The following is a 16527-nucleotide window of genomic DNA, read 5'->3' on the forward strand; positions in this document are numbered from 1 at the left end:
TATGAATTTCTAACAACATAAAATCAATTGTATTGAAAAGGTGGAATAGAAAAATAAAAAATACAAATTTGTATGAAAATTATAGCAAATTTCAATACGGGTCTAAACATGAGAATAGTTACATGTAACATACCACATAGTTGAGCAGCGCGTCTCCTTTCTCCCAAGTCTTCCCAGCTCCAAACTTTGCAACATTTTTGTAACGCTACTCTTTTGTCGGAAATCGCCCAGAACAAATTGAGCTGCTTTTCTTTGGATTTTTTCCAGTTCCTGAATCAAGTAATCCTGATGAGGGTCCCATACAATGGAACCATACTCCAGTTGGGGTCTCACCAGAGACAAATATGCTCTCTTCTTTACATCCTTACTACAACCCCTAAATACCCTCATAACCATGTGCAGAGATCTGTACCCTTTATTTACAATCATATTTATATGAGTACCCCAATGAGGATCTTTCCTTATATTAATACCTTGGTATTTACAATGATCCCCAAAGGAACTTTCACCCCATCAATGCAGTAATTACACTGAGAGGACTTTCCCTATTTGTGAAACTCACAACCTGAATTTTATCCCCATTTATCATCATACCATTGCCTACTTGTCCATCTCACAACATTATCGAGGTCATTTTGCAGTTGCTCACAATCTTGTAACTTATATATTACTCTGTACAGAATAACATCATCTGCAAACAGCCTTACTCTGATTCCACTTCTTTACACATATCATTGATATATATATAAGAAAACATAAAGGTCCAATAACACTGCCTTGAGGAATTCTCCTCTTAATTATTACAGGGATAGATAAAGCTTCACCTACTCTAATTCTCTGAGTTCTATTTTCTAGAAACATAACCACCCATTCAGTCACTCTTTTGTAAAGTCCAATTGCACTCATTTTTGCCAGTAGTCTCCCATGATCTACCCTATCAATTGCCTTAGACAGGTCAATCGCGATACAGTCTAATTGACCTCCTGAGTCCAGGATATCTGCTCTTGTTGTTTTTGTTGGGTAATTATGTTAACTTTATTACTCTACTGTAAGTGACCATTGCCACCAGGATATTTCCCATTTGTGATGTATTTGTTAATAATAATAATAATAATAATAATAATAATAATAATAATAATAATAATAATAATAATAATAATAATAATAATATAATAATAATAATATGTACTGTATTCTACTTCTTCGGACGCCATCTTCCTACGAAGGTTGGCAATCCAATTGATTATGATAACTCTCGAAACAGCAGCTTGAAAGATTTCAATGGAAGTTCGTCCATACCAACGGCGGTCTTCAAGCCAGGAATTTCTCCGTCTCTCCACAGATCTTTTTCCTTCAATTTTCCCGTCAATGAGGAGTTGGAGAAGTTCATATATTTCGCCTCTCATATGAAATGGCGTATGGCTTTTAGTGCCGGGAATGTCCGAGGACATGTTCGGCTCGCCAGGTGTGGGTCTTTTGATATGATGGCCGTGGACAACCTGTGCGTCGTGATGAGGATGAAATGATGATGTAGACAACACATACACCCAGGCCCCGTGACAGCGGAACTACCAAATGATGGTGAAAATTCCCGACCATGTCGGGAATTGAACCTGGCACCCTTGTGACTAAAGGCCAGCACGCTAACCATTAGCCATGGAGCCGGACGCATCTCATGATGTGCCCGAGCTTTCGTTCCTTGACGAATGTTAGCTTTTTTTTTTTATTTAACAAGTTGAGGATTTCTTCCATTCTTCTGTATTGTTTAAGCTTTTTTTAAATTCATTAAACATTTATTTACCCTTTCATTGTCCGGCTCCATGGCTAAATGGTTAGCGCGCTGGCCCTTGGTCACAGGGGTCCCGGGTTCGATTCCCGGCAGGGTCGGGAATTTTAACCATCATTGGTTAATTTCGCTGGCACGGGGGCTGGGTGTATGTGTCGTCTTCATCATCATTTCATCCTCATCACGACGCGCAGGTCGCCTACGGGAGTCAAATCAAAAGACCTGCACCTGGCGAGCCAACATGTCTTCGGACACTCCCGGCACTAAAAGCCATACACCATTTCATTACCCTTTCATTTGTTTGTATTTCTTTGTACTCCGGGATTCTTGTAATTCGAGGCAGTATCAGCCAAAATTAGCTTGAAATACCGGGGCTGTACTGTAATGTTTACTTGTCCTGAAGCTGAAAGTGAGCAAGGTGTGACAGCCAATCCCTGCGATCAATGGTAGGAAGGTGTTACTCATAGGAAAAGACGGTGTATGCATTTCAGTGGGACTGGCAAATTGGTAACACCACCTTCTGGTTTGTTGGTGAAGGGTGAAGAAGTATGCTTCTTCAGTGGTGCCTAGCAAGTGCAGCTTCATAATACGGTCTGGAGAGCCACCAGAATGAAACATTTAACAAATAGCAATGAGCGATCCCATCCTTCACATTGTGCGTTTTATCAATCCAAAGATTTCACCCATTCAGTTACTGGTGATCTGCCAAGCTAACTTGGATCTGCAAATTACAGCACATTAGGATGAAAGCATGGGAGCACACTTTGCCACCTATCGGAAGAAGCTGTAGTTACGAGTTGCCTATTAGGTTCTGCCTTGCTGTAGGTTGGCCTATTGTGTGTATTGGAAGAGCTATGTTGCTGAGATGTCCCACTTCTTGGAATGTGAAAGGAAAGAAGGTTTTTAGGCCTGGCTTGACAAAATGTCATTGCTTCAGGTTGGCATCTTCCTAATAGATCGCATTATGGCAAAGAATTATTTCAAGGCTTTAAACTGACGTTCCGATGAAGATTTTAATAGGTAGTCTTTCACGCTTCATAATACATCTGGCAAAGAATAGACAGGGATGTGACAATACCTGATTGAACATTCTACAAGTAATCATGGAGAACTTACTCTGTAATGGTACAGATGAAGGATAATTCTTCTATGTTAGATAGTCTAGAAAATGAAAATAGCAACATTATGTTGCATCAGATGATGATTTTGCCTCTCCACTAAGGAAGCAGATCCGAAAGTTGTACACTGATGTTGTGCCCCAGGAACATACACTCGACAACTTTCTCAAGGATGTTATTGTTGATGGTACTGTTCTGGACCATAATTTTAGTTTTCAGCAGGTTCATTTTTAGTCCAGCAGTTTGGGAGACTTTTCTTGCAACTTTGTTTGAAATTCACCAGCATCACTGCTCAAGAAGACACCATGAGCGAAGTGAAGGTGGTTGTTCATGCCATTTTTGATCCCGATGTAGACTCCTGAACACATTTTCCAGAGCCAAGGTGAAAAGGTGAGATGGTGTCACAGTGTCTGACACCTCTCCTGATTAGAACCTTACCTGTGACCCAATCCCTTTCACTTCTGACATGCTCTCATGTATTTGATCTATTTGATTAATCTTGTATATCTGGAGTCCATGTTAGCTTTATTCATTATCTCAAGTACTGTCCAGGTCTCAACAGAATTGAAGGCTTTTTCACAATCCATGAATGCCATAGAGAAGACATAATATTAATTACATTTCTCAATGAAGGAGCACACTATCTGAATATGGTCAATTGTAGGCCTACTGAACTCTTTCCTGAAACCAGCTTGTTCAATGGGTCAGTACACTAGGACAATACCAGCCCTAATTCTCACAATTACCAAATCTATTCACATCACACACTCCAGCGAGCCATATAAGCTGGAGAGCTATCATCTGAAGAGCAAACTATCAATATGACTGACGCACTATGGAGAGCTTACCTGTGCCAAGTAGTAATTGTTTAGCCTGAGAATAAGTAGCAAGTTGGGCAGCATTCACGACCATAGCTCTTCCCATTGTAGGTACAGCTCCCCGCCATAAGGTTAAGACACCCTCCTCCTTTGAGATACGGAACAGAGCTTCCACCACGTTCTTGTAGTTCCGTCGCTCTTCCAGAGGTAACCGACCGTCGGCAGTCATACGAATTAAGGCCACTTCAGCAGGTGTGCCGACAAATGCACCAGTCATCCCAGCACCCATTCCAAGAAGAGCTTTCATGGCAAAGTTTGGCGGTTGTCCATCAGCTCTGAGAACAAACAGTTCCAGTTAAAACAATGACATTTATAGCGGGAGTAATAAGTCTTCAGAGTAACAAATACTGTGACACAACAGATCTCACTGATCTTCAACCAAATGATCAATAGCTGCTAAATTTTATGGAACAGAACTAAATATTTTAACAGGTTCTACAAGGGTCAATATCAGAAGATAAGATCTGGTCACTTATTGCTGTTTTCTTATTCAGGTTTGCCTGATCTATGGATTATGACATCATGCAAAATGGTCCCTACTCTTACTTACCTAAAGCATAAACTGCCTACGATCATTAATTAAATCAGGATAATGAACTAGTGAAATTATCAGGAATATATGCTCACATAGATTTTATTACAAGTAAGCCATCAGTTTTATGAACCATGTCCTCAAGTTCTTAAAAAAATTTATTAACAGGCAGATCTACCAAAAAAGCTAGGAAAACATCGGTCCAAAGCAATTCAGTTTTTGAAATTCTATGAGCACGAGAGAAGCAATATTTACATTTCAAGTCCTCTTGCAAAGAAATGAGATGCGATGTTCACGTATGTTTCTTAGAGTATGCAAAAACCTTTGACAGATGCCGACACGAGAAGATGGTTGCACCGAGCTCGATAGCTGCAGTCACTAAAGTGCGGCCAGTATCCAGTATTCGGGAGATAGTAGGTTCGAACCCCACTGTCGGCAGCCCTGAAAATGGTTTTCCGTGGTTTCCCATTTTCACACAGACAAATGCTGGGGCTGTACCTTAATTAAGGCCACGGCCGCTTCCTTCCCACTCCTAGCCTTTTCCTGTCTCATCGTCGCCATAAGACCTATCTGTGTCGGTGCGACGTAAAGCAACTAGCAAAAAAAATGGTTGCAGCTTTGCAGAAAATGGGGATTGACAACAAGGATATCAGATAAACAACTGATCTTTACTGGAGACAAACAATTCAAGTTAGAGTGGATGGCAAACTGACTGAACAAGTGCATGGCATTTAGGCTGTGTCCTTTCAACATCTACTTGGAAGTATTTTCAGAAGCTCTGTTAGATTTGAATGTAGGCACAGGGATCACAGGCTAGTATTTAAATTAACATTCACTATGCCAATGACATGGTACTGCTAGCCACAAATCTTGTGATTCTTCAGTAACTGTTGAATCAAGACAGTTTTTCCAACATAGAGTAAGGCCTGGACATTTTAACATAAGATGAAATATCTTGTCATAAGTAGAACATCCATCCAAGGATGGCTGAAGTACACAAGAAATCTAAAGAGTACAGAAATATGTTTATCTGGGTATTATTGTAAATGAGCACCGAGATCCAGGCCCAAAGATTAAATTGTGCATAGAGCAAGATACATCCACCCATATCAAAATGCATCATCTAGTGAGCTGCTGTGATATTTCCCTCAACATGAGGATCAGAACAGTTAGTTGTTACTGTTAAATGTTCTCAGTGCTTCTGTATGGTGCTGAAGCTTGAATGTTGACCAAAGAGATGACAAGCTTTTTGAAATAGGGATCTATCACAAATTTTATGGGTGCACCATGTTATCAACATTGAAGTATTATATCACGCTGGAAGGGGAGAACTCCTAAAATGTATTAAGCAGAAGAATATCTATATATATATAAAATAACTTGTCCCGACTGACTGATTCATCATCGCCGAGCCAAAACTACTGGACATAAAGAAATGAAATTTTCGGGATACATTCATATTAACATGTAGGTGCTCGCTAAGAGAGGATTTTTTGATATTCTGTCACTAAGGGGGTGAAAAGGGGGGTGAAATTTTAAAATGAGTGTATCTATATCTCAAAACTTTGAAAGTTTACAGATATTAAAAATTGGTATTTAGAATCTCTTTTAAAAATAAAGAAACACATATTTTTTTGTTTTCGGAAAATCTCAATAGGAGGGGTGAAAAGGGGTAAAAAAGGGGTTGAATGCCTTTAATGAGGATACTTATATCTCAGAAACTGAAGATATTACAGATCTGAAAATTAGTACATGGGATCTCCTTTAAAAATAAAGAAACGCGTATTTTGTTTGGAAAATCCAATTAATTGTGGGGGGGGGGGGTGGATTTTTAACATGAGTGTATATACATATATATCTCAAAACTTTTAAATTGTACAGATGTAAAAATTGGTATTTAGAATCTCCCTTAAAAATAAAGAAACATATTTTTTTGTTTTCAGAAAATCCCAATAGGAGGGGTGAAAGAGGGTGAAAAATGGTTGAATGCCTTAAATGAGGATACTTATATCTCAGAAACAGAATATATTACAGACCTGAAAATTGGTATTTGGGATCTCCTTTGAAAATAAAGAAACACGTATTTTTTTGTTTTTGGAAAATCCAATCAATGGGGGTTAAACAGGAGTGACAAATTGGGGTTAATTTTTAGAAAGACTATATCAACAGTATATCTCAGAAACGTAAATTGTTATAGACGTAAAAATTGGTATTTGGAATCTCCTGTAAAAGTAAAGAAACATAGGTGATTTGTTTTTGGAAACTCCACTTAAGGGGAACTAAAAAGGGGGTGAAATTTTAAAATGAGCATTTCTACAGAATATCTCAAAAACTTAACATGTTACCGAAGTAATAAATAGCATTTTTTTAATCTCTATTAAAAATAAAGAAACATGTATTTTTTGTTTTCTGAAACCCATTGGGTGGAGGGGTAAAAGTGACTGAAAATGGGGTTGAATGCTTTTAATTAGGATACTGATATCTCAAAAGCTGAAGATGTTACAGACGTGAAATTTGGTATTTGGAATCTCCTTTAAAAATAAACGAATACGTATTTTTTGTTTTTGGAAATCCATCTAAAGGGGGGAGGGAAATTGAAAAATTTATTGAATTATTTGTATGAGTATACTATTATCTCAAAAACGAAAGATTTTGCAGATGTGACAATTTGGTATATGGAATCTGCTTTAAAATTAAAGAAACATGTATTCTTGAAAAAACCAATGAAAGGGGGGGGGGGATGAAAGAATTGAAAAATTAATTGAATTAATTGTATGAGGATACTGATATCTAATAAAAACTAAAATTGTTACAGATTTGAAAATTGGTATTTGGATCTCCTTTAAAAACAAAGAAATAGCGCTCTGGGGGGAAATCATCTTGGGGGGCGGGGGTGAAAAGGAGTTGAATTCCTTTTATGAGGACACATATCTCAAAAACTGAAGATGTTAGAGTCGTGATAATTGGTATTTAGAAGATCCTTTACTATTTAAAAAACAAGTATTTTAACGGGAAATTCATTTAGGGGGGAGGGGGGGGGGAGTGTAAAAGGAAGGGAAAAAAGTGAATTCTTGTTATGGGGGATACTTATATCTCAGAACTGAAGGTAACAGACGTGAACATTGGTATTTGGGACCTCCTTTAAACATAAGGAAACCTGCCTTCTTTTCTTGGGGGGGGTGTTAAATCAACTTAACGGCGGTGGAGTGAAAAAAGGAGTTGAAACCAATTTATTTTACTGTTCATAATGTACTTATTCTGATCATAAACTGATCATTTTTAATCTTTCCTGGGTTCGTTTTCAAGAGCCATCTTTTCCTTTGGAGAACATAAAGTTAGATTACAGTAGAATCTCCTGGCATATAAATAAAAATTTAAACACATTTGAAATAAACGATAGGAATGAAATTGACCATGCAATTGTTCACGTCTATAATAAGGTCTATAATGCACGAAAGTATATCATTCGTGTCACCAGAAATCTCGTGCACTTGCCTACGCGCGACGGTGGTGCTGGTCACATTGTCAGCAATGACAATGGCAGCAGATGTAATTTACCGCCAATTAGCGGTCTTACATCTTGCTGTGGGTTCCAGACCATCAATAATAATAATAATAATAATAATAATAATAATAATAATAATAATAATAATAATAATAATAATAACAACCTAAATTCAACTATCACCCACCCTAATAATAATAATAATGTTCTGGACCGTCGTCAAAATATGCGGACCGCGCTGGAAACGGGTCCTGGCAGGGTAATGACTACGATTGCAGTCCGGCTGCCGGTTCAGTACCACCAAGGCACCCAAGACGACACCACGCCGGATCTCCTCAAGGATTTGATCCATATTAAAAATGCCTATAGGAAAAGATGGCAAAGATTTAGGGACCCATCTGACCGGGTGGAATACCTGGACCTAGCCCGGGAAGTACGAAATCGATTGCTGGAAAGAAAAATTGAAAAATGGGAGGAACTTTGCCGTAATCTCTCAGAAAACAAGTCAGATCACGAATTTTAGCGGATTCTCTCAGAAAGCTAGTTAGATCGCGAATTTCGGCGGATAATATAAAACGTTAAGCATTCAATTATAAATTTCATTATAATACCGTAGTGAAGCACGGGTATCTTGCTAGTTTTATATATGTTATGAGATATGAGGAGAAATACCACATACTCCAAAATGTGATGCAAGGGAGATCTTCGACAAACGAGGCCCAGGAAGATGACAGATTTCTTGGCTACAGAATTTTGGAGAATGACTTGGAATGTCATCTGATGAATTCCAGATAGCAACCAACAAGATCACCATGATGACAGCCGGCATCCAGAACAATCTATCCAGAATCCTAAATAAAATAAAATACTGTACCAAATAATTCATATCTTCTTGTTCCTAGTGTTTTCCCACTGAGGCAGGGTTCACTGTTTTATTCTTGGGCATTGTATGGTCTTAAGTTGAGAGTCTTCATATCAGCATTTACTGTGTCATGCTAGTGCTGCTTATGACGTTCATGTGGACGTTGCCCATTAATTTCAAAGGAGTGAGTGAATTTGGTAACCATTAGGTTATTACCATACCATTGTGCCTTCTCAGTGATAGGTGCGATGCCCACTTGCTGGCAAACTGTGTTGTTTTAGGCATGATGCAGGAGTGTGAACCCATTAACCAATGGAGCATACGCATTTCCATGGTGTGCAACTGGCACTTCATAGCTTTGTCAGCTGGTTGACATTCAACACTGTATAAAGCAACAGGACATACTACCACGCGATATAGATGTAGTGGCATCCTTCTGTCACGGAGTATTCCCGTGACTTCCCTCCATCTCATCCACATTGCCCCTCCCTCGCCACCAGCCTGTAGGTGAGATCCTAGGTACCTCAAACATGGTTTTTAGTAAGGTCTCTCCATCAACTTGGATGGAGCCATTGTTTGGGATGGTATCCAGGTATTCAGTCTTCTTTTTGTTCAGTCTAAGACTGTATTGTGAGAGACAGCTGTAGCAATCGTCAACTTCATGCTGCAATCCTCTTCTGGTGGTATCAGCAAGTGTGACATCATCTGCATATGAGAGAATCCAAGACACACTCTGCTGCAGGTCCCTTGTGATTATGTCCATGAAAGAGGACAAGAAGCAATGGGGACAGTGCGGAGCCTTGGTGGACATTGACATTCACTGGGAAGCTCTCCGAGATGCCAACAGAGCAACGTACACGACTTGTCATGTTCGTGTATAACATCTTGATCCAACTGAAAAGCATTTTTCGTACACCATGGTTGCAAAGTGCATACCAGATCACACAGTGTGAAACACAGGCAAAAGCATTTTCAAGATCAAGGATGGCAATATGCAGTAGCTGTTGTTTCTCCTGATCCTTTTCAATGAGCATTCTGGCAGTGAAGATTGCATCAGTTGTTTTAGCACCACAATTTAGTAAGGAAGATAAATGGGCATCCAAAAAGATTTCAGATGTACTTTAGGCTGAACAAAGATGAATTAAACTACTTACGTAGTCTCATCAAGGAGGAAAATGTTGGCTGAAGTATGCTCTGCATTTGCAACTGATTTGGAGGAATCCTACACAGGCTTTTCAGATATGAGAAAATTTCAAAAATTACTTCAACTCGCTTGAAGGCTCTGTGCCATGGCAATTACCAACAGTTCATCATAGAAGAATAAATTGAACAAAGAAGAAAAGAAGTGAATGTACAATAAATATTTATTCACCGTTCCCTAATTTAACAGGATAATTTGTAATTTGCAATTTGTGTAGTATTTAATTTATTATTATTATGTCTGGCTCCATGGTTAAATGATTAGTGTGCTGGCTTTTTACCACAGAGATCTCGGGTTTGATTCCCAGCAGGGTCGGGAATTCTAACCATTATTAGTTAATTTCGTTGGCACGGGGGCTAGGTGTATGTGTCGTCTTCATTATATCATCCTCATCACGCAGGTTGCCTACGGGAGTGAAATCAAAAGACCTGCACCTGGCAAGCCGAACTTGTCCTCTGACACTCCCGGCACAAAAAGCCATACGCCATCTTATTTTTTTAAAATGATTATTATTATTATTATTATTATTATTATAAGTACAATTGTGGACTGTTTTCAACAACTGAATGCCTATTAAAATTAGTACGTTTGATTTTTTTGGTTGCTATTTTGCCTTACGTCACACCGACACAGATAGGTCTTATGGAGACGATGGGATAGGAAAGGCCTAGGAATGGGAAGGAAGCGGCCATGCCCTTAATTAAGGTACAGCCCCAGCATTTGCCTGGTGTGAAAATGGGAAACCACGGAAAACCATCTTCAGGGCTGCCGACAGTGGGTTCGAACCCACTATCTCCTGGATGCAAGCTCACAGCTGCACGCTCCTAACCGCACAGCCAACTCGAGCGGTACGTGTGATTTTTAATTCCTTTCCGATTTTGTACCATGCCTCTTGCCACATTTGCTGATTTCTATAGTTAATCAAACCAATGTCATACAGATTCTCCTGCACCCGCACAATTCAATTAATATTTCTTCCAAATCACTAAAAGAAACTGCTTCTATTCACACTTCACGTCACCAGATATGTGCTAAAGCAGAAAAATGTGCTCCGCATGAAGAGCGCTGTCACCAGTTTCTACGTCACAATGACGTCAGCCGACGTCAACAGCCGTGACATGAGTGCAGTGTGATCACTCTACATTTCATACAGTGTGGAAAAGGCATACCACATCTTTCTTGACAGGTTCGATTGCGTCACGATACGCGGGAACTCACGTGAAGTGACAGTAGTGTGTTTCCGCCTTAAGGTACAGCCCCAGCATTTGCCTGGTGTGAAAAATGGGAAACCACGGCAAACCATCTTCAGGGCCACCGACAGTGGGGTTGGAACCAACTATCTCCCGAATGCAAGCTCACAGCTGCGCGCCCCTCACCGCACGGCGAACTCGCTCGGTCAGATAGGTCTTATGGTGATGATGGGATAGAAAAGGGCTAGGAGCGGGAAGGAAGCGGCTGTGGCCTTAATTAAGGTACAGGCCCAGCATTTGCCTGGTGTGAAAATGGGAAACCTGGAGGCCATCTTCAGGGCTGCCGACACTGGAATTCAAACCCACTATCTCCCTAATACAAACTCATAGCAACACTAACCACACAGCCAACTTGTTTGTTCAAAGATCTTCATTGTGTGGAAATTAAATAGTTAAAATAAATTACTAGGATTTAAAAAAATTTAAACACACATACCTACAGGATATCTCATGTAAACTAAGACCGTTGAAGTGGCGTTTTTACTCTCCGATTGGGGTTCTGCAGTATGGAAGGTACACGCATAGTTCTTGACTTTGCAAGTATCAGTCGCCAGTCTGAACCTCACTGTTAACATCGTGAGACAGTTATCATTGCAATACCATATTTTCATATGTGTAAGTTCTGGTTTCATCTTTATGGTCATGTAAACAGGAACTAAAAGAAAACATTATGAATGAAATCGGAAATATTACAGTGGCAGAACTCAGAATGTGTTTACCCGATACATTGCCTGTGTGATCCAAGAAGGATGATACTTCCAGCATTTTTATAAGGTAAAATTTCACATAAGATTGTGTACACGCTTAAAGCAGGGCAGCCGCAAGTGACGTAAGTTCGGCTGAGGCAGCTGGCGTAGCGCATAGTACAAATACCATGCGTTCAGTCTTAGTATATATGAGAGATCCTGTATATATATATATATATATATATGTATAAAATGCCATGTATTCATTATAAACTCTTAAGCCCTTCAGCGTTCAGTCTGCAAACCTCTGTGACTTTACTAAACTCTGCCACAATCCTCTATTTGCAACTAAATCGTTTACTTCTTTACCTCTTATCTTTAAGTCATTAGAAACTGAGTGTGACCATCGTCGTCTTGTTCTCCCTTTAATTCTCTTACCCTCCATCACTCAGTCCATCATTCTCCTAGGTAACCTATCCTCCATTCTCCTCACAAGATCCCACCACCGAAGCTGGTTTATGCGAACAGCTTCATCCAGCGAGTTCATTCCTAACTTAGCCTTTAATTCCTCATTCTGAGTACCTCCATTCATTGTTCCCACCAGTTTGTACCAGCGATCATTCTCGCTCCTTTCACATCTGTTACTTCTAACTTATGAGCAAGACATCCAGAGTCCACCCAGCTTTAACTCCCGTAAAGCAAAGATGGTTTGAAAACAGACCGGTGTAAAGATAGTTTTGTTTACTTGCCAGTAGTCTCCCATGATCCCCCCTATCAAATGCCTTAGATAGGTCTATCACAATACAGTCCACTTGACCTCCTGAATCCAGGATATCTCCTATATCTTGCTGGAATCCTACAAGTTGAGCTTCAGTGGAATAACCTTTGCTAAACCCAAACTGCCTTCCGTCAAACCAGTTATTAATTTTGCAAACATGTCTAATATAATCAGAAAGAATGCTTTCCCAAAGCTTACATGCAATGCATGTCAAACTGACTGGTCTGTAATTTTCAGCTTTATGTCTATCACCCTTTCTTTATACACAGGGGCTACTATAGCAACTCTCCATTCATTTGGTATAGCTCCTTCATGCAAACAATAATCAAATAGATACTTCAGATATGGTACTATATGCCAACTCATTGCCTTTAGTATATCCCCAGAAATCTTACGAATTCCCTTTCTTTCTCTACATCGCACCGGCGCAGATAGGTCTTATGGCGACGATGGGATAGGAAAGGCCTAAGAAGGTGAAGGAAGCGGCTGTGGCCTTAAATAAGGTACAGCCCCAGCATTTGCCTGGTGTGAAAATGGGAAACCACGGAAAACCATCTTCAGAGCTGCCGACAGTGGGGTTCGAACCCACTATCTCCCGGATGCAAGCTCATAGCTACGCGCCCCTAACCACAAGGTCAACTCGCCCGCTCTTATCAATTCCAGTTGCTTTTCTAGTTTTCAACTTTCGTATCTTACTGTAAATGTCATTGTTATCATAGGTAAATTTAAATACTTCTTTAGTATTAGTTATCTCCTCTACCTGGACATTATCCTTGTAACCAACAATCTTTATATACTGCTGATTGAATACTTCTGCCTTTTGAAATTTGTTGCAGGGACTTTCGAACATACAAGGTGAGTCAGCTAAAATATTCACCTCAGATAACATCTACATATCTAGAGATACTGATACTGCTAGTTTAGGAGTATAGTTATTTTCATAATTCGACAAGTACTTCAAGAAAATGAAATGTAGCCAAGGGGGAGAGTTACTGGGGATTAGAACCCCTCCCTCCCCGACAAACAAGTGAAAGTCGACTCAATGTGTTGAGTCTTTTGAACATTCACAGAGGCATAATTGTAAAACTGACAGATCTTTTGAAGCTATTTTCTAAGAAGCCTTGAAGGTTGAATTTTAGAGTGTAATCTGAACACATCATTCACTGCATAAAACTGTTGACCTTGATCATATTGTTGTTCTGTATTTTAATGTAAGATTTTGTAGTGTACTGCAATCTGAATATCAACATAATTCACTTGTATCAGTGTCCTTGTAATGAAACTCATGCATGTGCGCACCACACATGCATAAGCACCTTCATTGTGTTCTATCATCATTTTGTAACTACAGTATAACCCCTACCAGTTGATCCTGGCAACGCTACTGTCAAACACACTTCCTTCGCCAGCAGTGGGCCGCCCTATTCAAATGAATAACTAACAACAAGGTCAAGGCCTCATGAATCATGAGCTGTTCCTTCACTTTCCTTCGCCAGCTAGATATTCACTCTACTGTGCCACTAAATATACTATAACATCATACCGGTATGATTTCACTCTCATGGTCCCACATAAAGGAAAAACAGATTTGCAACAGTTTCTAAAGGACTTAGTTATTACTGTGACAGGAAACCAATGTTTTATTCATTCCATAAGAACACAGCATGAATACAATAAAGAGCAGAACCTAACAAATAATAGGACAAATACGTATTTACAACATCTGTTTTTTTTTTTAAACTTATGGCTAATAAATCATATGTTATCAAAGTGTACTTTTAGGCACAGGTTAACAGAACGAATACCTAGCTGTCAGAAGAAGGTGAAGGAACAGTTCATGATTCATACATAGTATATGTATTGATCTCCTAGCTAGTTATTTATTCATTTGGCCCAGTGCAGATGAACGAAGCATGTTTGAAGACATTTTCTCAATATGTATTTGTTGGATTTTGAACAATCATACCTCTGAAATTGCAATGCCCATTACCTTAATGCCAGAAAGCAGTGGTTTCATATGGCAGGTAATAATACAAAAACCTAGTATTTTTGCACCTCTACTCCTTCCTTGTACCCTAATGGACATATTTAACAGCATATGTCGGCGCCTACGAGTGAACTGGCGATAGCCGGCTTGTGTACCGTGACCAAAAGTTTTAGCGCACATCCTGCAGATTAAACAATCCATTACTCATATGACTTTGAAGAAGGAAAGTTACTCAGACCGAGCAAGTGGCTGCGCAGTTTAGGTCAGGTAGCCATCAGCTTCCATTCGGGAGATAGCGGGTTTAAACCCCACTGTCTGGAGCTCTGAAGATGGTTTCCCATTTTTTCACCAGACAAATGCAGGGGTTGTACCTTAATTAAAGCCAAGCTGCTTTCTTTCCACTCCTAGCCATTTCCTATCCCATAGTCACCATAAGACCTATCTGTGTTGGTGCGACGTCAAACGAAATTGTAAAAAGAAAAGAAAAAGGAAAGTTACTCAAACCCAAATTCCCAGTTTCTATATCCCGGGAATAATAAAAGTTTAGTACAATTCTATTTGAAATAGGCTATATAAAACTACTGCCATGCAAATTCTAGAGTAATCTTGCATACCAAACAGATTACATTACACATTATGCAGTAACTATCAGATGGTAATAAATGTTGCTTTTAAGGGGAAATCATAGTGATCAATCTGTTCCAAGACATTAAGTGTAAATTTTGTATTAGATTTGTTCTATTTGGGATGAAATCACCTTGAATTATGAATTCTCTCACCCAGTGAACATTTCAAACAGCCATGTATATACTCCAAGTCTAGTGGTGGTATATGTAGCCTGACGTAGAAGTCCAGCAGAAAGGCCAGTGTACATGCCCACAATTCCTTCCTTTCTTAAAATGCCTGCAAATGCATGAAAACTTGTTTTGTACTCTCTTGCTGCTCCGCCCATTCCGCTCAACTGCATCCTGTTTTTCACCAAATCTAGAGGTTGAACGAAGCATGTTGCTCCCATACTGAAACGACACACCACATAAAGACTATCAATTAATATCCCACAAATAACAACAGTTTAATAAAATTCTACGTGCCATACACAGAACTATGTAGGCCTACCGCCAGGCAGCTCACACACTGAAGATACACCATTGCGCACAATATGCAGTGAACTCGAAACAACAACGGCAACATGTATACATCAATAACAAATCATAATTATATTTTTTAAAAACTTATAATATCAAAGGCAGAGATGTAAATTATACTTACCCGGCTAGACCACCAAATAGGAACTTAACCCCGTTGGGAATAGATGGTTGTTTCGTTTCAGCCATTTCAGTGATATATTTGGTCCCTTTAAGTATGTACAACTATTTCGAACTTAATGTCAGTCTTATTTTTTCATCTGTTGCCCATAAATTTCGAGACACGCACTTTCCCTAACCCCCAGCACGGAAGTCTTGCTCTTCGATTGGGCAAAGCTCTAGGGCACAAGAGGTCAGTTAGCTAAATAATCAGCTGTTGGTAAAACTAGTCAAATAACTATCACAAAGTAAATGATTGATAATTGAAACATTATATCATATTTTAAAATTAAAATAAATTTACAGAATAAAAACATAGTGTATATTTTGAAGTTATTAAAAAGGAACATGAATCTTATGAATTGGAATGTCATTTGAATCCAAAGTCGTAAATAGACAGGTACAGAAAGAGCTTCGATGCTCGAAGAGAAAGAGGCCTAGAGCTGGGAACGGTAGGAGCGGAGCGGAGCAGTTGTTTTCGCTCGTCCTCCGGAGACCTCCGGTAGTCCTCCGATTGAATTCACGGGCGGAAAATTCAAATGCTTTAATGTGGGCAATGTTATAACGGTGATCTTAGGAGGAATTACAATTTAAATTTCATTACTAATTCCACAGATGCATGTGTTCCTCTACGTTTGTC

The 16527-nt window shown here is 39.3% G+C and overlaps 1 protein-coding gene across 1 annotated transcript in view; it reads right to left on the minus strand.

Moving 5' to 3' along the window:
• Positions 1-16058, minus strand: part of LOC136858699 (mitochondrial 2-oxoglutarate/malate carrier protein) — a 50796-nt gene extending 34738 nt beyond the window's left edge. The window contains exons 1-3 of the mRNA XM_067138437.2: positions 15853-16058; positions 15363-15599; positions 3753-4057 (exon numbers count right to left, since the gene is read on the minus strand). Coding sequence (XP_066994538.1) covers positions 3753-4057; positions 15363-15599; positions 15853-15917 — 607 coding nt within the window. The 5' untranslated portion in view covers positions 15918-16058. The remainder of the gene's footprint in view (positions 1-3752; positions 4058-15362; positions 15600-15852) is intronic.
• Between the last annotated feature and the right edge of the window lie 469 nt (positions 16059-16527).

The sequence above is a fragment of the Anabrus simplex genome, chromosome 1 (genome assembly GCF_040414725.1).
Source record: "Anabrus simplex isolate iqAnaSimp1 chromosome 1, ASM4041472v1, whole genome shotgun sequence".
NCBI lineage: Eukaryota > Metazoa > Arthropoda > Insecta > Orthoptera > Tettigoniidae > Anabrus > Anabrus simplex.